Source organism: Drosophila arizonae, chromosome X (assembly GCF_054131065.1).
Source record: "Drosophila arizonae isolate 15081-1271.41 chromosome X, UAZ_ARI_1.0, whole genome shotgun sequence".
Classification (NCBI taxonomy): domain Eukaryota; kingdom Metazoa; phylum Arthropoda; class Insecta; order Diptera; family Drosophilidae; genus Drosophila; species Drosophila arizonae.
This window is the reverse complement of record NC_142927.1, coordinates 6,205,166-6,232,847: the sequence shown is the minus strand read 5'-3', so window position 1 is coordinate 6,232,847 and position 27,682 is coordinate 6,205,166. Positions and strand designations below refer to the sequence as shown.

Genomic DNA, 27,682 nt, shown 5'->3' with positions numbered 1-27,682 from the left:
TTGAGTACCCAACTAAATTGGGACAACTTTCGTTGCTTTGCTTGCATTTCCTTAGAATCAAATGTGAGGTTCGAGTGTTTTGCTTCGATTGGGAGTTTGGAGTTTCGGCTCATTGGAATGCTCAACCATGTAATATTTGTGTTGTGTTTCCACCTGTCTTTGTCTTCAGCTCTGCTCGAGCTGCGTCATTTGGCTTGGCTTTTATTATTATTATTTTTACGAGCGCGTTTTCTGTTCTTTCATTTTCATTCTCTTTGCGTTGTTTCTCACTTTTTTTTTGTTTTTCTTCTTGTTCTTCCTTTTTGCTTCCTTATTTTTTTTTTTTTTTTTTTTTTTTTTGTCACAATATAATGGAATTTATTTTATGGCCAACAGGTAGAAAATTTGTTGTCCTCCTGCGTTTGGCTAATTTCGCTTTTACTATTGCCCGGCCAAAGGCCAAGGGCCAGAGAACATCGTATATAAGTATAAGTACGCGCATAATGTTGGCCATATGTTTTTTTTTTTTGTCTCTTCTTTTTTTCCTTTCACTTTTTCCCGCATTTCTTTATGCGAGAGGGGGAGAGAGGGGGAGGCATGCCTTATGCTGCAATATTTTTTAATGCTCCAGCCGGGGGCGTAAAAGAAAAGCAACAACAACAACATGAAGAAACATCGCGACATCCGAAGACAATTAAAATTTATTCAACGCTCTTAAAAGCGTGACGGAAGAAAATATAAACATAAATATGTAATAAGCGAAGCTGGCGCTGAGGCCTCCCCCCCCAAAAAAAAAAAAAAAATAACAACAACAACAGAACGAGAAAGAACAGAAAGGGACGCTGCCCTAGGCCTGCCCCGCCCCTCACCTGTGGGCATTATGCGATTTACATTAGCGTGTTAATACAATTAAAAAGTCGGCTCAGGCAGAACAATGAATCTTCTGCTGCTGCTGCTGCCGCCCCGGCATGCTCTTCCTCTTCATGCTCCTTGGCCCACCTGTCAGCAAAATGAAATAAAATTAAAAATGCTTTTATTTTGTGCGCCTATCCCATGGGCCTATCACAATTTCCAGCTCAACTGCGGTCGGACCGAGCCGGCGTTGATTAGTTAAAGCCGCAGCTGAAAAATATGTGTTACGGCCTGTCTGAGCGGAATTGCTTGAAAATCTGAAAACTTTGCAGATCTTTGACTGGAATTAGAGATTGTTGAAGCTGCAACGAAATATCATTCATATGTACATCATATGAGCCAAGCGCTGAGCCGCTCCACAACAATGTAAGCTCGAAGACTCGATCTGGATATCTGCATTGAAATTTTATTGAGAAAATTTTCAAAAGATTTTGGGAACTCCAATAAAATATATATTGGAAGATATTAGAAACTGCCTGCTTAGAGAGCATCTGAGTTACTTTAGGCACTCTAGCAAGATTCAGTTTGGCCCTAAGTTTTATTTGAGCCAGCTACAAATCAGACATTCTAAAACTTGAAGCTCATCTGCAAACAGTCTTAGCTATTTCAATAATTGAGCCGGATTCTAGAGCCAACATTGCCAGACAATCGTAAGATTGTTCAGCTGCATAGTTGGAATCAGAATAAGCTTACAAAGGGCTGTCCATTTTTGATAGATCTGGCAGCCCTATGATGTTGACTATATTCGACGGAGTTCATTTATTTATTATTATTATTATTTTTTTTTATTTATTTATTTTTTTTTTTTTTTTCTTGAAGGAAAAACACAAATTTTGTTGATGCTGACGATACAAATTATTTCATTTGGCTCAAGTAGATTAGTTAACATTAGCTCTCAAATAGCCGCCTTGAACGTGTACGGCGTATTGTGTCACATGATATAGGGAAGCCAGATGGCTCCGTCGAATATGGACAACCCTGTACATATTAATCGAGCTAGTTACTTAGTCGTCAGAGGGTAAGGTTTCATGGCGTATTTTCTCTTTCTATATATATTTTTCACATGGGCTATGGGGAGACCATCAGAGATCTCTTAAGTTACCATATATGTCTATCTATTAATATCTCTGAAATTACTATATGATATTTGATAATAATATATGAAATCTTGATTAAGGAACTATATACAGCTATTATTATGTGATATATGATAATAATATAATCAAATTTAATTATTGTAAACAGTGTTTGGAAACTGCAGTTGGAGTGCTTCAGCTGACAGAGGAATCATAGGAGAAACTTCCGAGCAATGATGGCAATCTCTGCACAGCTTAGCTCTGGCTAAGCTCCTAGAAACTGATATGAAATACCATTAAGAGCATCCGGGAGTGAAGCTTGGCTGCGCGTTAAATGTAAACTCCACGAACATCTCAGCTAAATTAAGAACTTCATCAGAAATATTGAAACAGATGCTACAATGAAATAATATTTAGACTCTATCAGCTGAAAGCTGAGCTTTATGAATATCTGAGAAGTTTCGACAAGAAAGCGTAAATCTAAATCACTTAAATAAAAGTTAAGCCATCACAAAAAAAAAGGTAGTTGAGCACATGGCGATCACTTAAATGCATTTGGCCAGTAACTGGTTTGCGAGGCTTGGCCAAAAGTTGTTTACCAATGCGCTCGTCTTACACCGAAGTTGCCGGCAAATCGCAGGCGTTGTTAACTGACAACCGACTTATGGGCAACACCTTGGCGACCCGTTGGCCCGGCGACACTCGATAGCCAATTTATGTCTCAGTTTATAGTTAAAAGTTTAGCCAAGTAGAAATAACAACAGCAAGGAGGAAAAGAAGAAGAAGAAGAGGAAGAGGAGGAGCATGAGCAAGAGCAGGAGCAGCAACTAGGCAAATCGCCATCATCATTTTCATCACATTCCGTTTGGCAGCATCTCAGATTTTTGCCTGTCGAGCGAGCGAAGTGGCCTAAGCAAATATAAATAGAGTCTGTCCATCAGTCAGGCAGCTTGAGAAGTTTCTGACAGAGCGAGCTTTGCCTCACGCAGATTAATTTGCTTTAGTTTTATTCGCATTCGCATTCCCCTTCCCTTCCCGTTCCCATTCTCATTCTCTCTCGTTTCTCTGCTAAGCGCACAATTTAACCTTTGTGCTCTGGCGCTCATCTCTCAACTGCCATCCATCTTGGGCTCGTCAACTTTGTGTCACCTTTTGTGAACTGCCTGCCGTGCATATTTCATCTGGCGCCAATCTCGGCCGGGCCAAAATCAACAACAACTTTAAAACACTTTGCATTTATGCGACAAATGCTCGCGCGCCCTGCCTTCATCTAACCAAGGTATATATATATATATGTATATGTATGTATATATGGGCTGGCTTAACCGATTCCGGTGGCAGGCGCCAAGCTTTGCCATAAATCATTTGGCTGCCGCGTTTGCCGCAGAATGACACACGCTTGGACAGCATTGCCTATGGACAGCAGGTGCCCTGCCCGCTGCCCCGCTGCGCCGGCACCCCTCCAGCCAACAGCCTGCCACGAGCGCTTGTTTACAGTTTTGCTTTGGCTGCTGCGAGGGGCCACAAATTGTTTTGCTGTCGAGGATTCAACAAATTGGAAAGTGTTCACAAGTAGCTGCGCACGTGCCACCGAAAATGCCCGACGCCGCCCACACATCGCTCATAGCTCTGGCTCCCTCTCCCTCTCTCTCTCTCTCTCTCACTCTGGCTGTCCACAGCCATTTAATAATAAAAATGTGAACAAAAGTTTTCGGCGGCCTTATGGTGAGCTCTCCATTATTTATATAAAAATTTAAATTAAATAAGATTAATTCGTAGCCTCAACTGATGCTCCTGCTACTCCTGCTCTTGTACCACTGTTGCTGCTGCTGCTGCCAGCTCAACAGCTCTCCAAAAAAAAATTCACAAGCTTAGCTCGAGTCCGGCCATGTCCAAGTTTGTGCGGCAGTCACAGTTACGGCTTTCACTTTGACTTCGAGTGGAATGCCAGTTATTGTTGTGGTCTCTCTGCTCTCGGCTCTGTTCTGCTCTGTTTGTTGTCATTCTTGTTGTTGCTGTTGTTGTTGTTGCTGTGCGCGTGATTTTGGTCACTTTGAGGCAACTTTTGCATAATTCCACTCAACGCCCACTTGAAGATGACTAATGATGCCGCTCTCCAGCCCAGCCCCAGCTCAGCTCAGCTCAGCTCAGTCCAGTGGCAACAGCAGCAAGAGGCCAAATATGCCGCAAATATGTCACATTTGTCTAGTGACAGGCAGCCGCAGCGTCGACCACTTCAAACTTCAATTTAGCACCCGACAAACCCCACACACACACACACACACATATATATATAGACACACTCTCACACACACACACACACAGAGAGTGGGAGACAAACAGTTGGAGCTTACGTGACGGTGATTTTTCTAAGCTGTCATCTGCACTGGACAAAAGAGGCGCAGTCCATGGCGCTAATTGTCAGTGCCAAAAACTATGCCCATTTACAGTTGCTCTCCCTGCCGTTCCGTGATTTGTAAGCGACTGCATTTCGATGGGCTGATTTAAGGATTTGAAGTGATCGAATAATAATGGCAAATAATATCAAATATGGCAAATATGAGGGAAATTATGCTGCATGCCCCACAAAGTATGCTATGGAAAATGTATAACAAATAATTGGTGAAATTGCAATTGGAAATATGTTGGTTAAGCTGAAATAAATTAGAATCGAAACAGGAATTCGAATTGGAATATGCATTCCAATTGGTATTGGTATTGGTATTGGTATTGGAGCTGCAACGGCTGTGATTGATGTGCAAAATGCGAAAAATATTGCGACAAATCAAATTGCGGGGCGTGTGGTGGGGAAAGGGGGAGGAGGGGCGTAAAACAAATGCAGGCAGGTGCGGAAAATGAGTATAAAAAATAACACAGAGAGATGGAGAGAGGGCGAGGCAGAGAGGCAGAGAGGCAAACAGAGAAAGAGACGCAACAGAAAAGGATAGCCTCAGCTCGATGCAATTAGTGACAGCCTGCTAAATGCGCCGCCAGGTGGCGCCAGCCCATTTTTGGTGTCAAGTTTGTTGCGCTAATGAACAACAAACTTGAACAACTTTTACAGCTGGCCAGGTGGGTGGGCGGGCTACGGCTGGATGGGCGGGGCAAGGGCGCAATGAAGCCAAAGATGAAGCAAGTGCAACAGAAATATTCACAAGAAGGCGGACAAATTAAATGAAAAGCAATTAAAGCACTTAAATGCAAGTTGGCCAGGTGATGTTTCCACTCGCTCCACCCGCCCCCGCCCACCGATGTCATCTTCAGGCGCAGAAATGAAGATGAAGCAGCAGCAGAGGCTGCCAGGAAAAAAACAACAACAACAACAGCAACAACAGCAGCAGCAGCAACTAAACTGAATCGCAATTTGTTGCTGGAAACGAAATTGGAAACCATAACCGAAAAGTTGGACATGCAAATGAGTGGAAAGACTTGAAGGGAAGGCACGACAACAAGGGCTGCAGGTAACATTCTGCGCATCGATTGGTTTCGCATCAGCAGATGGGATTATGCCAGTTGCCTCCTGGCAGGAGGCGTGGCAGGCGACGACTGCTGCAATTTTCGATAAATTCGTGGCTCAGAAGATGTCGCAAGCGCGGACGAGATAAAGACAGCGAAAGCGAAGAGGGAGAGAGAAAGAGAGAGAGACAGAAGCTGAGGCTGAGGCTGGTGCAGAGGCTGAAGCTGAGGAAGCAGCAGCAGATAAGAATAAAAGTATTTCATTCATTTCCATAATTTTAATAAAATTGAAGAAAAATATTCAAGGCACTGGCACAAGCCGAGCCAAAAATAAAGAAAAATATCTGAAAAATGAAATGGAAAATGTGCGGCATGTAATGACTAGCTGGGAAACCCGTTTGACGTCAGCTGCACAGTGGTTCCAATTTATGATATTAAGAAACTATTCAAAACTATTCAAAATGCATTGTCACAGTGGTTGTCATTGTCATTGTCATTGTCATTGTCATTGTTATTGTCATTGTCATTGTCATTGTCATTGTCATTGTCATGTATGTCATTGTCATTGTCATTGTCATTGTCATTGTCATTGTCATTGTCATTGTCATTGTCATTGTCATTGTCATTGTCATTGTCATTGTCATTGTCATTGTCATTGTCATTGTCATTGTCATTGTCATTGTCATTGTCATTGTCATTGTCATTGTCATTGTCATTGTCATTGTCATTGTCATTGTCATTGTCATTGTCATTGTCATTGTCATTGTCATTGTCATTGTCATTGTCATTGTCATTGTCATTGTCATTGTCATTGTCATTGTCATTGTCATTGTCATTGTCATTGTCATTGTCATTGTCATTGTCATTGTCATTGTCATTGTCATTGTCATTGTCATTGTCATTGTCATTGTCATTGTCATTGTCATTGTCATTATTAATATGAAGACCTCATCCGAATGACGTAATATCTGTATATGTTGCCTCACTGTATTTTGTCTTAAGCTCCTACCAATCTAGCTCTTACCTGCCAGCTGCCCCCCAGCCCCGACCTTCGGTACGTTGACATACATGTGGCGCCGTTGCCTCTGAATCCGGATCCATTGCTGTGCCAACCGAGCTGCCGGCCACCATCGACTGCTACCATCGACCAGAGATCCAGCAGGCAGCCCACCTTATATCCTAACCTCCTCGGCTTCTGTGCACGCCCTGTCACCAAATGACATAATTCAGTTGCTGGTAAAGTTTTGACTGATGCTGATGCTGCCATACGTTGTCCTTGCCCCACTCTGCTGCTGCTTTTCCTAGCCCCATTCCTCCTCCTGCTGCTGCTGCTGATGCTACTATTGCTGCTGCTGCTGTTGTTGTTGTTGTTGTATGGTAAAGTTGAACGTTGAATTTTGATGTTCGTTGATTGCCATCACCCATCTGCACACTTGTTTTCGAAGATATGTCACCAGGTGTAGCTGCGCATTTAATCCGACCAAAAGTCGCAACATCAACAGCCAAACGTCAGACGTCAGTATTTTGCCCGGACCACGGCCCGGCCATGGCTGCCCGTCAGGCACTTGTAAATGTCAAAAGTCGAGTTGAGCCGGTGCTGTGGCAGCAGCAGCAGCAGCAGCAGCAGCAGCAGAAGTAGCTTGTAACATGTACCTGCTGCTCCTCCTACGGCTGCCTCTGTCCACAATGCAAACGACTTTCACTTGAACTTACTCGTATTTGTGTCATGTTACCCATACGCCGCATGGGCCATGCTCGAAAGCGACAACAAAAAAAACAATGGCAAACACAGAAAATTCTAATATAACACAAATTAAAATGTTCAAAAGTTCAATGACACACAAAAGCAAAGTAAGACTCCTCTTCTTCTTCTTCTTCTTCTTAATGCCCGAGCAGAGCTTCAAGGATCCAAGCACCATGAAAACCTTTTCGTGTACTTCCTGTGAATTCCGGCGCTTACAACTTAGTTACTAATTTGTCTTTAAGAGCGTAAATAGATTAGATTCGTAGAAATACAAAAAGAAAAAGTTAATAAGTTGTCACTGGATGGGATTTGAGACGATGTTTGAGGCAAACATTTCAAAAAAGTATGGAACAAGCTTAAAAAACCTTTAGAAATTTCAGTTAGCCTCTCAGGATATTGCCTTAGCCATATGAAATATATGTGTAATACACATTTGTGAAATGTTTCATGTTTCGAGAAATATCCTCGAAATATTTGTAATATTTTATAGTCAACGAAAGGTTTTCAAAATGTTATTAGAGTTTCAAGTTGTGATTATATAAAACTTTCAGAAAATTTCAGAATACATAAAGCAATACAAGTTTAAGTTTTATTAAATCAAGTTTAGATATTTTAACATTAGCTACAACTTTGAGAATATTTTTTTCAAGCTATACAAAATATTTCTTGCAGATTTTTAATTTTTTTTTTATTTTTTTTATTTTTAATTTTAATAATTTATTTAAATCTTTGTAAACTTACAAAAATTTTGAAAATGCTTGGAGAATTTCTTTTAATGCCGAAAATAAATGCTACAAATATTTTCCTTACCATAAAACTTATAGCTAATGGGATAATAACTATACAAATATATTTTAAGTTTCACGAATCGATATATATATATATATATATATATATATATATATATATATATATATATATATATATATATATATATATATATATATATATATATATCTGTTTTAGATAGTTTTAAGATTTCCCTATTCATAAAAACATATTCATCATATTTCTGATGGTGCAAAAAACATGCTAAGATTTCTGCAAAGACAAAGACTTGATAATCTGTATTGGAAATTTATCGTATATTACTATATAAGCCATCTTTTCCATAGTATTACTCATTTCAAGCGAAAGCAACTTTGGAGTGAGCAACTTTTAGCAGTCCAGAATTTGCCTTGTTTAGGCACTTAAGATTTCACTGAATTGTTGGCCCGTTCAGCTTTCTCTTTACTGAAGCCCTTACTAAAGACTTAGTACAGGGTATCACGCAGTCGTTCACTGTCCTTTCAGCACTCTGAAGTACATCTCCTATTTCTGGCTGCTTTCGCTTACAAGCTGATGCGCAATTAATATGGCAAATCATAAGACGTCGCCAAGCGCAACCTGAGCTGCTTCACACCCATTTGATCTTGGTCGTGCGTGCCATTTGAAGTTGGAAAACACACACCCACACACACACACGCACACCCACGCACACACTCGAGCACACGCATAACCCTAACCCGCGGCGGGTCAAGGTTGATGCCGCGTTGTGATGCCCTCTGTATATGAGCGACCCGCCTCGAGTTTGTTGTGGGCGTGGCAGTTTTTTTTTTTATATTTATATATTTATGGCCACTACGTGTTGTAATGGGCGTGTTGCTTTCTGGTTTTCCATTTTTTAGAGGTTTGTTTTTGCCCATTTCGTTTTTTTTGTTTTTGTTTTTTTTTTTTTTTCATTTTAAGAGCCAAAGCGACAACATAAAACAGTCGTCAAATTTATTAAGTGACATTTTGCCAAGGCAAAAAACAACAGCAGCATAAAAAAGACATTTGTCGGACACAAACACACACACACACATGTGCAGCTAAAAGTGAAAAAAAAAGCTAGCTAGGAGTTGGCTGGGGATAGAGGGAAAACGAAAAACTCATTTCAAGTTAATTAGACGAGCGCGGAATAACAGTATATGCAACGCAGCAGAGCAGAAGAGAGGCGAAGAGAATGAAAAGACGGAGACGAAGAAGAACAAGTAAAAATGGCCATAAAGGAAGATAAAAAGCAAGAGAGAGACAGAGAGAGAGAGAGTGAGGGAGACAAACCCATATAGAAACAAAATTTTCGTTACGCAGAAAAAAGCATATAATAAAATAAAAAAAGAGACAGAGCGGGAGAGATAGTAACTGAGTGAAAGAGAAGAGTATAATGAAATTGTTGGCAGAATTGCTCGGGCTATAAATTAAATATTAATTAATTGGCCAGTCTGTCTGTTCGTGGCCAAAAACAAAAACAAAGAAGTAAAAGAAAGAAAGGCAGCAACAACAAAAATAAATATGAGCGCAAAGAGAGCGACAGAGGAAGAGAGACAGAGCGAGCGTGAGGCAGAGCGCACAAACGGACTCGCTCGAAGGCCGCTCGGGCCTGGCCATGTCGCGGCGCTTATTTTGCATTTTCTAATTGCTCATCAGGCGTATGATTGTTACATTTGGGCCATGCCATCTTGGCTAATTGCATTTTATTTCATTTCGCTTGCCCTATTGACGACAATTTGCTGGCAATTCAATTCGCCTCCCCAAAAACAAAACACAAAAAAAAAGAAACCAAAGAAAATAATGGAAAAAAAAATGAAAACATTTTCCCAAGGCTTGTTAAAGAAAATTGTTGCTCCGCTTTGTCCGCTAATTGCATTGAAACAGTTTACATATTTAGTTGTCCCTTAGCGGGTCAACCTTCTCCTTCTCCCGCTCCCGCTCCAGCTCCTGCTCCTGCTTCTGCTTATGCTCCTGCCACGCCAACTCCATTGGCATTGCTTTCGCTTGGCTTGAGCATTCGATTTGTCGCTATGCTTTTCGCATTTCCCTTTGGCCAGCGATCCAATCAATCACCCCCAAACATCCTTTTATTGCATTGTTTCATTGCCCCTTATCCGCACAGACAGCTTAGAAAAATGAACAGCAAGCAGTCCACTTAAATAGCTTCATGACGTTTAACTTTGATCGATTGCCCAGTAAATATAGCCACGTTTATATGTATATAATATAATATAATCTGCGAGGCTAAGCCCGTGACAGCGCATATAATGGCTTGATAAAGTCTTAAATACTCGACTTTTAGCACCGTGCCACAGGCAACGAGCACAGCACGTGGGCTTAACCAACCCGAATTAAAGCCAAGACAATGAACATTTCGATAAATTACAATCAAATTTAATGAACCTATAAGGGATCGTTCCTTGAGGCTCTCACCGATTGAGCTTTATAGGTGGGCATCGATAGCTGAAGTCGCCTTAATAATCGCCCTAATAAAAATCGATATAAAACTTCAGTTTAGCTCACATTTGTATCCCATTTTTCTATTTCTATATCATCTCTCACTTAAACACAATTCACTTCAGATATTAATGGTCTTCATTTTATGCCGACAGCTTCTACCATTTACACCAAAGCGATTATTATCGATCGAGCTGAAACTAGGGCTGTAGAATATTTTTAAAATATCGGATCGATGATATTATAGGTTTTAAAAAATGACAATATGATGTTTGATGTGCAACTTTAAAAATACCGCTATATCAATATTTTTCCACTTTTGTATTGATTTTTTGATATATTTTCGGTAGCCCTAGTTGAAATATAAATATATTTTGTTTATTTATTCATTTTATAAATATATTTTTATGCAAAAAAAAATATCGATATATGGATTTTTTGATATATTTTCGATAATCCTAGCTCAAATTTAGCATTTCAGGTTTTCATTGGAATCGAATAATGAAATAACATTTCAAGATTTATCTTTACCATCAATTTCAAACTGATTTCATTAAGCCCTGATGATTTTCTTGAATTTCTTGATATGCCCTGAAATCGACTTACAGGTAATCAACACATATAAAAATCTTTTACGAAATCTATTAAAATCGATTTCATAAATTTGCTATTTCTGAATATTATCAAATTTTAAAATATATTTATCGATAGCTTGAAATAATACAACACTCATTCGATTAACCATTAAGAAATTCAGCTTTATTATATAATGAGCTGAAATAAAAGACAATTTTGTTCCAGGTACCGAAATTTGGATTTCATCACTAGAATTTTGAGTACCTAATATATATTGCACCATCATCCTACTTGTTAATCATCATCTGGTATATCATATTCGAAACAAAGAGATAGTTGCGTTATCGAATACTAAGATCCATTTGTTTTGTTGCCTGACTTCTCAGCTAGCTATAAGTGATTGATCAAAACCTTTCCAGCAATGCCTCGCTCTCGCTCTCGTTCTCGCTCTCGCTCTCGCTCTCGCTCTCTCGCTTGCCCCGCTTCCTTTTCCGTTCCCGTTTCCGACTAGTTCAGTGCCATTTTTACACTAGCTTCCGGAAACTGTTTACTGATCTCGTCGTACAGCGACTTGTGATCGCGCCTGATCTGAGTCAGTAGCTTAATAGCTCTGTGGTGCGTGTTTTCATCGGGCAGCTGCTGCTTCTCCAGGGACTCGAGCAGCAGCTGCACTGTCTCCCTGAGATGTGGCTCCAATAGGTTGGGATTTTTCTCGTAGAGACGACGCATGGCCTGAACAATGTATAGGTACGCACCAAATTCGCTGCGAAGGGGCAAATTGGCATAGAGCGATGCCAAAGTGCTCTCATTGGATATGGTGTCGACACTGAGCATCATTCGAGCCACAACCGCACAGACCAGCTCCCGCTCGGCAGACGACAGCATCGAGCTAGCGCTGAGCGCCTCTATGAAGATCGTGGAGGTTGCCTGCACAATGATATCCGCACTCTCGGTGTCAGGGACATGGCTGAGCAGCCAGTGCAGCACATCGATCGAAAACTTGCGGGATTGCGGCTTGCTATCCATCATGCAGTCGACGGCGCTGTAGCAGAGCACATCGTAATACTGTTCGGCAATGATGCCCAGCGGCTCCATGCAACGGAAGACCAGATTGTACAGGAAGTATAGATGGGGCGTAATCTGTCCGGTGGGCTTGCACTGGCGCAAGCTCTTCAGGAATCGATTGCTAATGCTCTGGAAGTGGGAGGCGAACTGGCGCTTGCTCATCGACTGGCCAAAGGCCGGCAGCAGGTCGCCGACGGCCTCCATCACCTGCATCTCGGCATAGAGCGCCTGGCTGCACTGCTGCAGCACGGACATCTTTGTGTCCTGGCCAATGTTGAACTGGCAGCTCAGCTTGCGCCGCAGCGTGCGACGCACCACGCTGATGATCATTTCGGAGAAGCCCTCGCCCTCCAACGCATCGGACTTGAGCAGCTTGAGGAACATCGTGATGCAGTTCATCACGCCAATCACATTGGCCGTCTCCTTGGCCGTCTCCACAAAGTCCACCAGGTCGGGCATCACCTCGAGCCACTGCCGCTTCGCCTCCTGCACGTCGCCCTGGTGGAAATGAAGCGCCGCCAGCTCGCTCAGCGCCTCGTATGCCGCCCGGCGGCTCAATTCGTTACGTGAATCGGCGCAAATGGCGACGAAGCGCTCCGCATCGGTCAGATATGGGATAACCGCATCGGGCACATGCACAGCCAGCTGCTTGAGGCACAGCAGTGCTTCGTCCGGTGCCACCGTTGTGGACATACTGTCGCTGGTCACGCTTCTGGTATTGCCATCGTTCTCCGTCTGGTCGCCATGGCCGTCGCCGATGCTGTCCTCCTCGGCGCAAATACTAGCATCGGCATCCGTCTCCACTTCCAGGTCATCGGCGTCCCTCTCCTCGTCGCTTGCCTTGTCGTCGGCACCGTCTTTGATCGCAGTGAAGACGCCACTGATGATGGGCTCAATATTCTCGTTGACCTGCTTTGGGACATGCTTGGCGAGCGCCCCGAGCAGCTCCAGCGTAAACACCAGCGGTCCACCCTCGATCTCCAGTATTTCCAGGACGCAGTCCATTAGCTCGGGTGCACGAAACTTGAATTTCTCTGTATCTACGTGGCTCAACATGTTGATAACCTTAAAGAAAAGCAGGAATTATGATGATAGAAGGAGAAGTGAAGCAAATAGAGGGTGAAACAAAGAGGGGTAGAGCAACTAGAGAGATGCCTAGATGAGAGGGATCAATGGGAGGAAGAGAGTAACACGAGAGAGAGGTAAAAAAGTGGAGCATAGGGAAATGAAAGTACATGAATGCAAAGGAAAGGTGGAGGAAACGTGGAGGAGGGAAACAACTGAATAGACATGACTAGTCGATCCGTTAGTGAGATAAAAACGATGAAAGAATGAGAGTGAGAGAAAATAAAGCGACTGGAAAAATTGAGAAAAAATAAAGAGAGAAAGATGGAGAGAGATAAAGAAAGAGAGTGAAAGTGATTAAGAAAATTATAATGATAAAAGTTGGCAGTCCAACAACCTAAAATAACCACGCAAAAGAAGAGAATAGAGAAAGGGAGAGAGAGAAGCAATAGAACAGATTGACAGAAAGGACAAACCATAGTGAAGAGTAAAAAGGATGAGATAAAAAAGTGAAAGTAAGATAAAGGCAAGAGAAAGGAGAGATGAGACAGTAAAGAATCAGCTCCAGGGAGGGAGAGAGAGTGAGAGAGAGAGAGAGAGAGAAATGTGTGAAATATAAAGAAACGTAAAATAGGTAAATGGAAGGCGAAAGAACGAGAAAGAGAGAAGCAAGAGCAAAGCTTGCCAGAGAGGAAACATGTGAAAGTAAGACTAGAGATAGAGAACATAAAAGAAACGGAAAATATGTGAATGGAATGCGAAAGAACTAGAAAGAGAGAAGCAAGAGCAAAGATTCTGATTGGAAGACTACAAAGAGAAGATAGAGAAAATTGAGCGAAAGCAAAGAACGGCAAATCAACAAAAGAAATGACACGACAAAGAGCAATGGGAGAAAGAAGGCGTAAGTTGAAGTTAATAAAAAAGAGTGCAAGAAAGGAAAGCAAGGGAAATCTCCAAGCAATGAAATCAATGGAAGGAGGGGGCAAGTCGAAGGACTTGAAGATCGCATAATTTGTTTCTTCAAGCAATAATATAAGAGGACTATCTATGTGGGCCAACAAACCTGTATTGCCTGAGTTCGGAGAATCGATTCGTCGTCATCGTCAATGTGCTTGGCCAGCGGCAAGGCAATGGCCATGACCTCATCGAAGTGGGGCTTAAACAAATCCTTGGTCATTTTGGCCAGAGAGGCGATGGCACTCAGCGCCAGTTGGCGCAGTGATAGGGAGTTGTGGTTGGGGTCGGCCGTGTACATCAGTCGCCTCATTAGCTCGGCCAGATGCGGCTGGAGCGCCTCCCGCCTCAGGCTCTCACAGTAGATCTCCAGGGTGCAGAACATGCGGGTTTGCGACTCGGTTTCATGATCGGTCATCCGCTGTTCCGGGGTCATCTGATCGAGAAACTCGCAGAAGAGGCGCAACACTTGCGGGGCCATCACCGTGATTTCCGGCTGGAGATTTTCGGCCAGAATGGCGAGCGTAAAGTACGCGGATCGACGCACCATGGGATCAACATCGTGCACGCCCTTCTCGATGGCAGCGACAAAGCTGCGCAACGGCTCGTCCGCCAGCAGGTCGGTAAAGCCCTTGGCCATCAGCGCCAGGAACAGAAAGCCGGCGACGCGCTGCAGTGCCGACTTCTGCTGGTCCAGCTTGGGCAGCATGAGGCGCAGGGCGCGCTGCGCCACACGATTCGTGTCCGACTGGGCGGCAATGAAGAGCACCGTTTGGGCGGCCTCCGAGAGCGGCGATTGCGATTCGTGCGTGTCCATCAAATAGAGCTCCTCGCCATCTGCGTCCACGGCCGGCTTGACGGCCATCAGGTGGAAGAGCGTCATCAGCAGCTTGTCCATCATTTTGAGACGAATGATGTGCCGGCGCTTGTGACGCACACAGCTCCTCAGCGAGATGATGGCCTGGACGCGTATCTCATCGCTCAGATGGGAGTCGCTGGTCAGTCCCAAGAGCTTGTTGATCACCACGTGCAGCTGGGGCCACACCAGCTCTGGCAGATGCTTGTTCAGCTTGACGAGCACATCGAATCCACGGTAGCTGCGCTTCGGATTCGGCTGGTAGGCAAAGGCGTGCGTCAATTCCATGATCAGCGGCAGCGTGGCGGCCAGCTCATCCTGGTCGCTGACATGATTGCGAAACAACGGTATGGCCAAGCTCCAGCCGGCAAGCAGATTTTCCGTTGCCTGCGAGCCCAGTTCACCGTTCTCCTTGGCCTTCTGCAGTGCGTTCATGAATATGCTCTTGGCGCGCAGCAAATACTTCTCGAAGACATTCGGCGCCGCCTTCATCAGCAGCTTGAAGCAAATGGAGCCCAGCAGCTGGGCCATCTTGTCGGGGCTAACGCACAGCTCGTCTATGTGATTCATGATCCGATTGTTCCACTCGGCCGTCTCGTCTGTCGCGTCCATCACATGCTCCATCACCAGGCCAACACAGCGCACGATTGTCGTCTGCAAGCTCTCGTCATCGCTGATGGACATCGATTTGAGGGCATTGAAGAGCGCCAGCTGCGTGTCCTGCTGCTGGCTCAGCGTCATCTTCTTCCACATGCCCGCCTGGGCCAATCGATTCTTCAGTATGTGACCGGAGCACTTGCGCATGGCCGGCAGCTTGCCCACATTGCCGAGCACCAGGCACAGCTCGACGGTGCTGTCCGGATCGGCATGGAGGCTGGTCAGCTCCTCGGTCGATTGATGCATCAAGTCCGACTGGCTGTTCATAATGTCGCCCAACAGCTGGACAATTTGTGTGCGACTCTGCTCAATGGCCATGGTCAATGTTCGAAATCTTCGCTTTGAATCTTACGCTGGATGTATCTCTCTCAAGTCTGAAGCCGGCTGTTGAAGCTAACTGAGCAACTGCACTTGGATCTCCGCAATTCTTCGCAAACGCAATTTTTATAATATGCTTAAACCAATACTTAACGTTTTGTATTGATTAGTTCAATAGTAAAAATATACAAGAACTATCCCTAAGGTGAAACTTTTTGATATTTTTGAAAAAAAAAAGAAAATAATGAAAAAATATAAATTTCAAAGCGCGTTTGTTTGCTCGACTAACAAATGAAAATGAACTGATGAACTAACGAAATATAACATACTCGACTTCCCTTTTAGTCGCCTACTCTGATTCCCAAAAAATCAGGCTGAGAAAAAATGTAGCGGCTGTCATCAAGAAAAATCGTCTCGATAATTTGTAACACGCTAAATCGAATATCGCGATTAATCGAAAAAAATGAATAAAATTTGTTCTCGATAATTTGATAATTTGAGTTTCTGTGTGAATCGAAAAAAAAAAAAAAAACGGATCCCCTTGCCATTTTGAACTATCGCGAGTCGATTGTATTGTTTTATATATCTGAAATTCTCTGTTTCCAATCAATCAATTTTATTATACTAAATAGTGCAAAATTTATTATTTGGAAATTCGACTTCCGCACGTCAATCAGCGCATCAATCATGTGTAAATAGTTGAATTAGTTTAAGTTAGTCAATCAGTTAGTTAGGCGAAAGTCAGTCAGTCCGTCAATATATCAATCAATCACGCACAATTTTGCAGTTAATCAATCATATATTTCTCTTAGTCAATCAATCTATCAGTCTATCTATCAAACAACTATTCAGTCAGTTTGTCAATCAATCTCAGTCAATTAATTTACCACTTAAGCCATCGGTCCACAAATCAATCAGTAAGTTAGTCAATTAATTATATATGTATATACATAAATGCATCAGTCAACCCTTCAGTCAATCACACGCATATATTACTCTGTCAATCAATGTGTCTATCTATCAATCAAATATTCAAGCAATCAATCAGTCAACTAATTATTCAATCTGTCAATCATTAAGCCAGTCAAGCAGTCAGTCAGTCAATCCAAGGCATATTCAATCAGTCCATCAGTTAATCCATCAGTCATATGATACTCAATCAGTCAGTCAGTCAATCCAAGGCTTGATCTAGCTATATGCCAATCAGACCATCAGTCAATCTATCAATCATATGATACTCCATTAAATACGTTTATATATTTTTATTATAACATTTAATTTTTTTTTATTATTATTTTCATTTTAATATTTTTTTATATATTTTTTTCACAGCAGCAAACCAAAGAAATATTTTCAACCAAAACTAAAACAATGATGCAATTATTTCCGAATTTAGCGTCTCAAATTGAGGCATTTGTCAATATGTCCAGCACGCGCTATGCACTGGGTATATTCGGCTTCATAGTCGGCGTCAGCTTCAGTTTCAGCTCTTTCTCTTTCTCCCCTCGCTTTGTCTTTTCCTCCGGCTCCGACTTCGGCTCCAGCTTCTGCTTCATTTCTACTTTTGGGATCAGCTCCGCCCGTGCCTTCGCCTCCGCCTTGCTGACCTCCTTCAGCTCGCGCTCCATCTTGGTGCCTGCCTCAACCGCTTTGCTGACTGCAGCGCTCTGTAGTTGAAGCTCTGGTATTGGCAATGGCAGCAATGAACGCGGCGATGGCGGACGCTGCAGCTTCCATGGATAGACACGGCCCGAGCGCTCCAGCAGCCCGCCCTTGGGCACCGGACGCATCGGCATTGCGGTCGGTAGCAAACCGTTCTGCTTCAGCATAGAGCTGAGCTTGCCCTCGCTGTTGAGGGCGTTGTAGATCTCGATCTTCTTGCGTGAGATTAGCTCGACGGTGGGCCACTCGTAGCCCTGGCAGATGCAGTTGTCGTGCCAGAAATCAAATTCCTCGGTCGTGAACGCCATGTTGGAGATGTCGTTGAGCTCGTGCTTCTCCACCAGATCCTCGTAGCGCAAATGGAGTACAATATTTGTCGGGGTTTTGCCCACATAATAGCCCTCGGCCAGCTCCGATGTGCCCATGATCTCGGCAATGCGATATTCGGCCGGCACAGTCATTGGATTGACATTCAGCCGCACAAAGCAGCTACGCACCGTCGCCTCGAAATTGTTGCAGCGCAACAGCTGCTCGAGCCGGTGCCGAGTCAAACGCAACGCGTCCAGCTGCACCAGCGTGCGAGCCGGCACCGTTGCGTTTGGCCCTCCCAGCTCATCGACGACCACGTTCACCTCACCAATATCATCATCGACGCGTACGGGCAGGGAGCGCATGCGCTGCAGCTCCCACACGATTTCCGATTTGGGCCGATGTTTCCGTTGCTCGGTTATTCCAGTCCATGGCAGCTTCAGCGGCTGCATTAGCTGCACCATATCCGATGCATTGTACAGGCGTGGCGAGCTATGCTTTGACTTTGACTTGGACTTGGTCCTGGCTTTTGGCTTTGATCCCGACATTTCAATTACTCCACGCTGACCCCGGTGTTTGCTCACTGCTTAGCTAGCTGTCTCTAGTCTCTACTTTTGCTAAATATGCCTCAGCTCCCTCAGTGTTTTTCGTTTCAACTGACTGCTGTCAGCCAAGGGCACGCCTACTTCGATGCGACCCTTGGCATTACATACGGACGGACGTAAGTACGTACGTAATGTCGTAACGCCGTTCAGCTTCACGACAGCTTACGATTATTAATTTGGAATTTCAATTGCTTTTGAATGGCGGCCAAATGTGTGGATGCTGCCAGAGAGCTGACTAAATGCTTTTCATTAAACGCAACCGTATGGGGTATATGCACTAAAGATATATGAACTCAAAGCTCTCCATTAATGTATTTGTTAGTCATATATATTTTTTTCTTAAGCTACATATATGATTACAGGGTATTATAAGACCAAATTAATTAATTGCTTATATATCCAATTCATTATAATTTACAGGGTATCATAAACTCTACTCCGTATGAAACGGGCCTAGGTTCTCAAACTTACATGAATACAGGATACTAGAGGGTATCTTCGATATATAATATTTTTGTAAATTATATCTTAAGCACTTCTATCATAAGTTATATTTTCTATAAAATCGTTCCAGGTACTTCAACTTATATGATTACAGGGTATTAGAGAATCCCGTCGAACAATATAATATTTCTGTAAATTCAATCCTAAGCATTTCTATATAACATAAGCCACATATATGATTACAGGGTATTGATTAGCACATAATTTCTCTATTTTACAGGGTATCATAATCTGTACTCCTATAGCACTTTTAAAATTTATTATAAGGTCTACTTCATTCATTACTTTTCTGTTTATTGAACGTAACATAATTACAGGGTATTTCATTGCCTACTACATATAAAATGTATGCGGATGCATTTAATGACTTTTCTTATCCATTCTCTCTCTCTCTCTCGCTCACTTTCTCTCTCTCTCTTTCTGCTGTCTGTCTTTCTGTCCTCTCTCTCTTTCTCTCTCGCACTCATCCTATCTCTCTTTTCCGCCCTCTCACGCTCAGCTTGGACCATAAATGCCAGCCAACTATTAAGTTTATATTAATTTGGTTTTTCTTATCCTTATTTTTCCTTTCCTTTTTTTTTTTTTTTTTTTTTGGCAACAATTACTTGGCACATACGCTGCTTGGCGGGCCTCTCGGCCGTGGCTGGTGTGAGTGGCACGCCCATTTGGAGCATTTGCCATTAAATTGGCAAAAGATTTATGGTACAATTGCTTTAATTACAGTTGCAGCTAATTGTATGCAGCCCGGGGCAGATGCTCTAGACGAGACCCACCCAGCTACAGCTTGAGTCGAGCTGGTGCTCCTGCTCCTGCTGATGCTCCTGCTGCTGCTGCTGCTGCTGCTGCTCCTGCTGCTGATGCTCCTGCTGCTGCTGAAATCTTTGCATGCTTTGTATGTGAGTCTGCATAAATAACTTAAATGTGAATCTCGATGAGCATAAGGTGAATGCGGAGCACATGGATGGTGGAGCCCATTGAAAATGCTGCTCACGCATTGATTCGAAACTGCCAAAAACACACACCCACACACACACACACAGAGGCATAGACTTCAGCTTCGGCCCACACACTTAAGGGCCAACTCGTTTATGCAAGCGCAGTCATCATCATCATCATCATCATCATCATCATCACGACCAACGCCATCATCATCCGCATCCTCAACCTCGTTCACATATCATCCTGGTCCAGCATCGTCAGCGTCGATGAGCTAGTCCAACTTCAATTCCTTCACAGACTTCGATCCTTGCTCTATGTAGATGTATGCGAGTGTGTGTGTGTATGTGCGTGCATTGGATTTTTGGTGTCGGCTTTATGATAAATTTATAAATTAATTTTGTTGAAGAAACTTGCGAAACACCTCTAGTTGCTCGAAAGGATTCAACACTGTCGGCTCGGCAATAGCGTTTCGGTCTCCTTGAATCACGTACCACATGAATGCTCATTCATCTCTGTGGGCGTGGCAGTTCATGTATGCATGATAAAGCATCAGAGTTTATGCATAAACGCGTCAGCCCAGAAGATGAACAAATTTATGCGGACTCAAGACTCAATAATACCCGATAGCATGGACAAGTATGTTAGATTGAGAGACAGCCAAAGCCCAAGCAGGTGGAAGAGATTGCGAATGCGAATGCGAATGTGAACGGGAGAGCGATGGAGCGGGGTGAGACGTTGGGGGACAAGACAGAAACCGCGAATGATAGAAGGGAAAACATTTAAGGAATCTCAAAAGCAGATTAGAGGAATACTCATGGAAAATGTAACTATAAATAGAACTACGACGAGAGACATGAACAAGAGAATGAGAGAGAGAGAGAGAGAGAGATAGAGTCAGAAAGAAAGAGAGAGGGAGAGGGAAAGAACAGAGAGTGAAAGACGAAGGAAGACACAAAGGAAACAGAGAATGAGAGGCGGATGCAAGAACGTAAGATATGAGAAAAAGAGAGAGATAGAGAGAAAGAGAAAAAGAGAGATGGAGCTAGAATTAGAAAGAAAGGAAAAGTTAATTAGGGGGGACACAGAGTAAAAGACAATGGAAGACACACGACTATATGAAGAGAGAGAGAGAGAGGAGAAAGAGAGAGAGAGATAGAGAGAAAGAGAAAAAGAGAGATGGAGCTAGAATTAGAAAGAAAGGGAAAGTTAATTAGGGGGACACAGAGTAAAAGACAATGGAAGACACCCGACTATATGAAGAGAGAGAGAGAGAGAGAGATAGAGCTAGAATTAAAAAGAAATGAAAAGGGAGATGGGAGGGACAAAGATTAAAACACAAAGGAATCCACCCGATTATATCTAGAGAGAGAGAGAAAGAGAGCTACAAAGTGAGATATGACAGAGAAACAAAGAGAGAGAGAGAGAGAGCTAAAGTAAGGAAAAGCAAGTCATACAAGGCCTTTTGGTCTAAGAAAACTAATGAAGACATTTAAAAAGTTTATGTCGTGAAATTGTTGTCATATTCAGTCGAAATTGAATTTCCTTGTCTTCTGTTCGTAATTTAGGCAAGTGAAATTCAATTTTATTTGAAACTGAGCGGAAAAAAGAAGAAGAACCGAATGAAAGCTGGCGGATAGAAGAGGAGAGATTATCCATTTGGTGCCGTGCGGCTGGTGCGCGTGGTGGACTCGTATGCGAGGCCAGCAAGGCGAGCGAACACCTTTCAAATGGCAAAGTTCTGCCCGTGGGCTGACGCGCAGTAGGCAGCAGCCACGCCTTGACGTTGACAGGCGCACACACTGAATGAAGAAAAGTTTGTCGGGCTACATGCAATCCAGCACCCTCATCCAGCTGGCTGACATGCCAGCCAGCCATCCGTCCAGCCGTCCAGCCAGCCAGCCAGCCAGCCAGCCGGCCGAGCTATAATGTACATACTACAAGTATTTAACACTGCTGGCGGGTATTTGGGAATCGGGCAGCCCTCGAGGTGGGAGGCGTCTGTCTAAGTGAAAAACAAGCAAATAAACGAGCGCCTGCTGCTGCAAACAGGCGAAGCTACAAATGAATCTAGGATACGGATACCCATGTCAAAAAATAAAAGTCCTGCATACGCCGCAAAAACCATCCGCGCCGCCCCTCCGGCCGCCCAACAACGTTTCACATCGCACCACTGGAGGTATGGGGAGGCGGTGCTCGTTCTGAAGCTTGACTAGGCCACGGGCAGCGGCTGTGGCAGTGGCAGCCACTGACTGGGCGCAAAGAAACTTGTTTGTTGCACAGAAACAAAAGCGTTTCCGCTTTTCATGTAAAATGACAGAAACAAGTGTTAATGGTTTTGAGCTTAGGCTTAAACAGAGATAGCTAGCGGGTGAGTCAGTGAGCGAGACAGCGAGTCCTAGATGGACAGGGAGCGATAGGGAGAGAGTGATGCAGAGACGAGCAACTTTTCAGCGTAGCTTGCAGTTTTAGTGGGCTCTTTTGTATACCCTTTAAAGGGGGCACACAAATATGTAGAGTATAATTAGCAGAGAGAACTTGAGGCACGCCAGAAATTTGCTTACCTCGAGTAAATCCAGCTTTGATTGATTAGACGTGATAAGTGGAAAAAGTATATTTAAATTTTTCAATGTAATTTCCCTAAATGTCATTCTGTCTTTTCTGATGTGTTTTTTACAGTCCATCTCGTCCATCTCTTTTGTCTTTTCTGCTTTCCATTTCTAACTCTCCTTCTACTCCTTAATCTTCAGCTCCATTCTCTCATGCTTTATTCCCTATTAGTCATTATCTGTCTTCTGCTTCTCTTTCTTCGCATACTAAAGTTCTTCTTCGTCTTCTTCGCTTTCTTCCCATTCTCTAACCCTACTTCGACCTTTACCTCTAGCTCTAGCTCTACCTCTACGCTTACTTCTTCTTTTGCCTCTTGATCTACATCTACCTCAAACTTCACCTCCACCTCTACCTCTACCTTTACCTCTAGCTCAATATCCACCTCATCCTCCACCTTTACCTCTAGCTCTACCCCCATCTTCACCTCTACCTCTAACTCTACCCCCATCTCCATCTCTACTTCTACCTCTTCCACTACCACTACCTCTACGTCTGCCCCTACGACTATCTCTACCTCTACTCTACCCACACATAGACCTCTACCTCGCTCTCTGCATTAAACTATAGTAGAGTTTTTCAACCAATCCATTGGTCTTTCACTTTTTTTCTTTTCGAACTCACTTTACTTAGATGCATTTTGTAAAAAATTATTGTATCTTTCACTATGATATTACCTTAACTTGTGCTGCATGTGTTCAGCTTGAAAGTTGAACTCAATTTCTGTTTGTATTCTTTTTTGCCATTTTCGTTTTTTGTTTATTTTTTTTTTTTTTTTGTGTTTTACATTTTTGGATATTGCGAATTTTGAACGAATTGCAATAGGAGTTGTGTCTGAGTCCGACCCACACACATCCGACTCCCTGAGTGGATATGTATGTATTTTTTTAAATGCCCAACCAGCAGACAGAGCCAGAGTCGAACCACATTCGAACCGCATTGCCCACATTTCAAATTTTACATTTCACATTTCGCAATTCACGTTTCACACGCTTCTCGCTCACTCTGACGGGCGACGGCGGCTTGTTGCTTTTGCTGCTTCGGTAGCTTTTTGCATTTTACCTACAGATTTTTCGTATATACATATGCATATGCAAATGCTCGGCCTACATGTGTCAGAGTGCCTGCTGCACTCCGTTTGGCCCTAAACAGAGGCGTGTCTCGGGAGGGGGCGCTGCCAGCGTGGAGGTGGGGCAGAGACTCTGCCAGAAAGTTTGCCTGCATGTTGCCTACTTTTTTGCGCTCGTTTCTTGACTTGTCCCTGCATGTGTGTGTGTGTGTGTATGTATTTCTACTTCTTTTTTTTTTGGAGGAGTGTAAAATTACAATAATGAAAATGTATTTGCGAAACTCTCCTAATTAGTTGAATATGAGGCATGTTGCTATTCAAATATGCACATGCTCGACCGCTGGGCGTGGCTGGGCTTACATTTTAAAGTTCATAGTGCACTGTTAACAGTCGGCACTTTACAGTTTAAAGTTTAGACTTGACAGCTTACAGTGCACTGTTAACAATCTACAGTTTACAGTGCACTGTTAGTAATCACAGTTTACAGTGCACTGTTAACAATCTACAGTTTACAGTGCACTGTTAACAATCTACAGTTTACAGTGCACTGTTAGTAATCACAGTTTACAGTGCACTGTTAACAATCTACAGTTTACAGTGCACTGTTAACAATCTACAGCTTACAGTGCACTGTTAACAATCTACAGCTTACAGTGCTCTGTTAACAATCTACAGTTTACAGTGCACTGTTAACAATCTACAGTTTACAGTGCACTGTTAAGAATCTACTGCTTACAGTGCACTGTTAAAAATCTACAGCTTACAGTGCACCACCAATCTACAGTTTACAGTTTAAACTCTACAGTTAACAGATTACAGCTAACATGTAAGATTCGAGTCAGAAGGAGGCAGCGTGCAGTTCAATGAAAAGAAATGGATTAAGAAGGAAAAAACAGAGTATAGAATTCGCAATTACTTAGAAGCGCTATAAATTTTTACGCAACGTCGCTTGCTAGGCGGAGTGCGGGGCGGAGGCGCAGTAGGGGCGGGGCGAGGCAGGTAGTCAGGGATCGAGTGGGGGGTGGGGCAAGTGGTGTGGCAAGTGTTAAAGTTGTTGTTGTCGAGCATCGAACGCACCTGCTGCCCAGTCTCGGCTCAAAGCTCGTTTGACTTTTGTCGAAAAACTTTCTAAATACACGCACACACACATAGAGAGTAACAGGGGAGGTGGAGAGAGAGCGAACAATGTTGTAGCTGGCAGCAGGTGAGAGCATAAATTTAACACATTAAAGCAAGTTATTGTAATTGGCCGTGGCTGGCCCACGCGTCGTATGCGCAATGCGGGAGCGTGGCACACAGAGAAAATAATAAAAAAAAAGGCGAAAAAATGGAAGAAGAAGAAGAAGCACCAGCAGCAGGAGCAGGAGCAGGAGCAGCAGCTGCCATCAAATGTCTGTCAAGCATGGGCAAATATAATCTGACGCACTTTGACAAGCGCATTTACACAAATTACCGCATCAAAGTGGGTAATGTGGGCGTGGTCACACACATGCACACACACACAGACATATGTACATATGATAATCACAACACATCAAGTGACAATTGAAACCGCAAACAGACAAACGGCGTGACAGGGCAGCGACTGCCTGTCTGTAACTGATATGCCTCCAAGGAGTAAGTGGCATGTGGCAAGCACCAATTGGAGTAGCACCTCTCATACGCTCTCCCACTCACTCCCACTCTCTCTCTCTGTCTCTATGCCGTCTCTTTTACGCATTGTGCATGCGTAACATGCGATTAACTGCGGCTGAGCCGCAATTAACTGTAAACAGTCGGAAATACGCAGCTGCTTTGTCAACCGGGCGGCCAACGTCGGCGTGGGCGTGGCAGAGCACTGGAAACTAAGCCTGGTCCCCTGCCAGCCGTTCCGCCGTTCCGCCGTCCCGCCCCCATGCCCAAAAGTATGCCAACAACATATACATACACACATACATACACACATATGTATATCCACAGAACCGTGTGGCATTCAATCATCACATGCACCCGCTGCCACAGAGGAGCCGCTCGCATGATTGATTTGCCCACTGAATAATGAATATGCCACACTATATGAATATATATTCATGATATATACACATGTGTGCATGATACATATCAAGCATGGCAAATATCAGCTTATGCGATCTCTAACCTACATCAATTTGAATTTGCAGCAAACGCATTTCATGCTTTTTGACAGCCAATACAAAAAGCTCAGCTTCACTTCACTGGATTATGTTTTGCAACTTGACTCCATATGTATGGACAGCATAGTAGTTAGCCATTGATTAAGTACATTCGTCGTCATAAATACATGGAGTTCATTTTATAAGTATTTTGATGGCGTGGTTAAGCGAGGCTGATTAGCTTTTCTTTAAAGAAATCTCCAGTCCAACTTTTGTCTCTATAGCTCTGTCTCCTGTCTCATTTAAGTGTAGATTTAAAATATAGGAGTTTGCTCTCGCTTTTATAGCAAAAATGTTGTTGCTTTTCTAATCTGCCAGCGATGGCCCAGAAACCCAAATCGAGCTATTGATTTTTTATCAATAATAAGAAAAGAAATCTCAATTATTTTGCTCTTACATAGGGGTAAGAGGCGGAGCAGGGGTGGCTTGAGGAGGATGGATATAAAAATATAGGGCTGTGGTTGTTGTTGTAGCTCTTATAACAAACCGAATTCTGATATCGATATGTATCGCTAATACAAATATATCGAAATTACATTCAATTGTGAAAAAGTTGGCGAACTAGGGAAGAGAGGGGGCGATCATCGTGGTAGTCACCAAATGAAGAACTCTATGGCACTTAACACTCCAGAACCAAGTTAACATATCGCTAATTATCGATAGTACTAATAATCGATAATGCTATATAACCATGTATTCCTCATTTTTCAAGTGTTTAGCCTAGACTGACATCAACTCAGCTCATCCTGCTGATCCTTCCCCTTCATTTTCAATTAGCTGGCAAACACTGTCTCTGGGGCCAGCTCTCTGCCAGTCGAGCGCTTTCAAGATTATTAAGTTTCAGTCTCGGCTGAAGTGCCGAACTGTCAAAGCAGATTTCTCACCTGCTCGCCCAGCGCTAGGAAAATGCTTCAAACTGGAATTTTACAATTTCTTTTTTTTTTTCATATATTTTTTGTTGCTCATTTTGGAAATATTAGCTAATGAAGTAAATATCTTTTAAGCTGCCTGCACACACACATACACATACACACACGCACACATGCACAGCTGGCTTCATTGAAATATCATCGGAGACAGATTCGCTCAGGCAGCAAGTGGCAAGCATTTGAGGCGCGCGTGTGCCACATTCTGTGTCACATTGAGTGCGAGGCCATTTAATAATAACGTAACGGCAAATTAGACAAACATCAGATGCGACAGAAGTGGGTGTGTGTGTGTGTGTACTTGAAGAAGAAGAAGCTAGAGAAAATACTAATAAAATTGTACATGGGTAAGGCATACGCCTTATGAAGTTGCCCAGCGATGGCAAACACCGTCTCACGTGCACTTGGCACATTTCTACAGCTATCACTCTCTCTCTCTCTCTCTCCCCCTCTCTCACTCTACCTTATCTGTGTCTCTATTCTTATTTGGGTAGCTTAGCCAACGGCGTATGACAATTGCAGCGCATATCCGCTTCCGGTTTGGGGCCAGGCCCTACCGCACCTACCGCCCTCCACTACTCGACTAACTCGCACTCATCCACGCATACAAAAGAAAAGGCCACATCAATTTGGACGCGTGCACATTTATCCTAATCACACACACACACACAGAGGGAGAAAGTAACAGAGAGAGAGAGAGAGAGAGGGCGGGAGTTAGATGAGGAGAGGGGCGAGAGCGAGAGGGGGCGAGCGAGCGCGTGTAAAGGAGTGGGACAGTTTATTTATGTGCCTGCTCTTCTTTTGACGTTCTTTTATTATTTTAGTCGCTTGGCATGTCACACACAGCCCAGGCACCGCCCCGCCCCGCCCCTTCCTCCTGCACCGTCCCGTCGTAGCCCCAAAACCTCAAGCTCGCATCCGCTGCTCACTTTTGTCGCAATTTAGCTAAAAGCGTCGTCTAAGAGGAAGTCCTTTTTATATACCTT

The 27,682-nt window shown here is 43.4% G+C and overlaps 2 protein-coding genes across 2 annotated transcripts; both read right to left on the bottom strand.

Annotated features, from left to right (window-relative positions):
- Positions 1-11,153: 11,153 nt before the first annotated feature.
- Positions 11,154-16,244, bottom strand: LOC108620191 (importin-4-like). The gene is made up of 2 exons (XM_089474075.1): positions 14,186-16,244; positions 11,154-13,122 (listed from the first exon to the last, which is right to left on the bottom strand). Exons 1-2 carry the CDS (start codon positions 15,905-15,907, stop codon positions 11,500-11,502), a joined length of 3,345 nt encoding a protein of 1,114 aa, XP_089330201.1. The 5' UTR covers positions 15,908-16,244; the 3' UTR covers positions 11,154-11,499.
- Positions 16,245-17,171: 927 nt separating this feature from the next.
- LOC108618471 (uncharacterized) lies at positions 17,172-18,557 on the bottom strand. The gene has a single exon (XM_018014494.2). The coding sequence runs from the start codon at positions 18,424-18,426 to the stop codon at positions 17,344-17,346; it is 1,083 nt and encodes a 360-aa protein (XP_017869983.1). The 5' UTR covers positions 18,427-18,557; the 3' UTR covers positions 17,172-17,343.
- Positions 18,558-27,682: the final 9,125 nt, after the last annotated feature.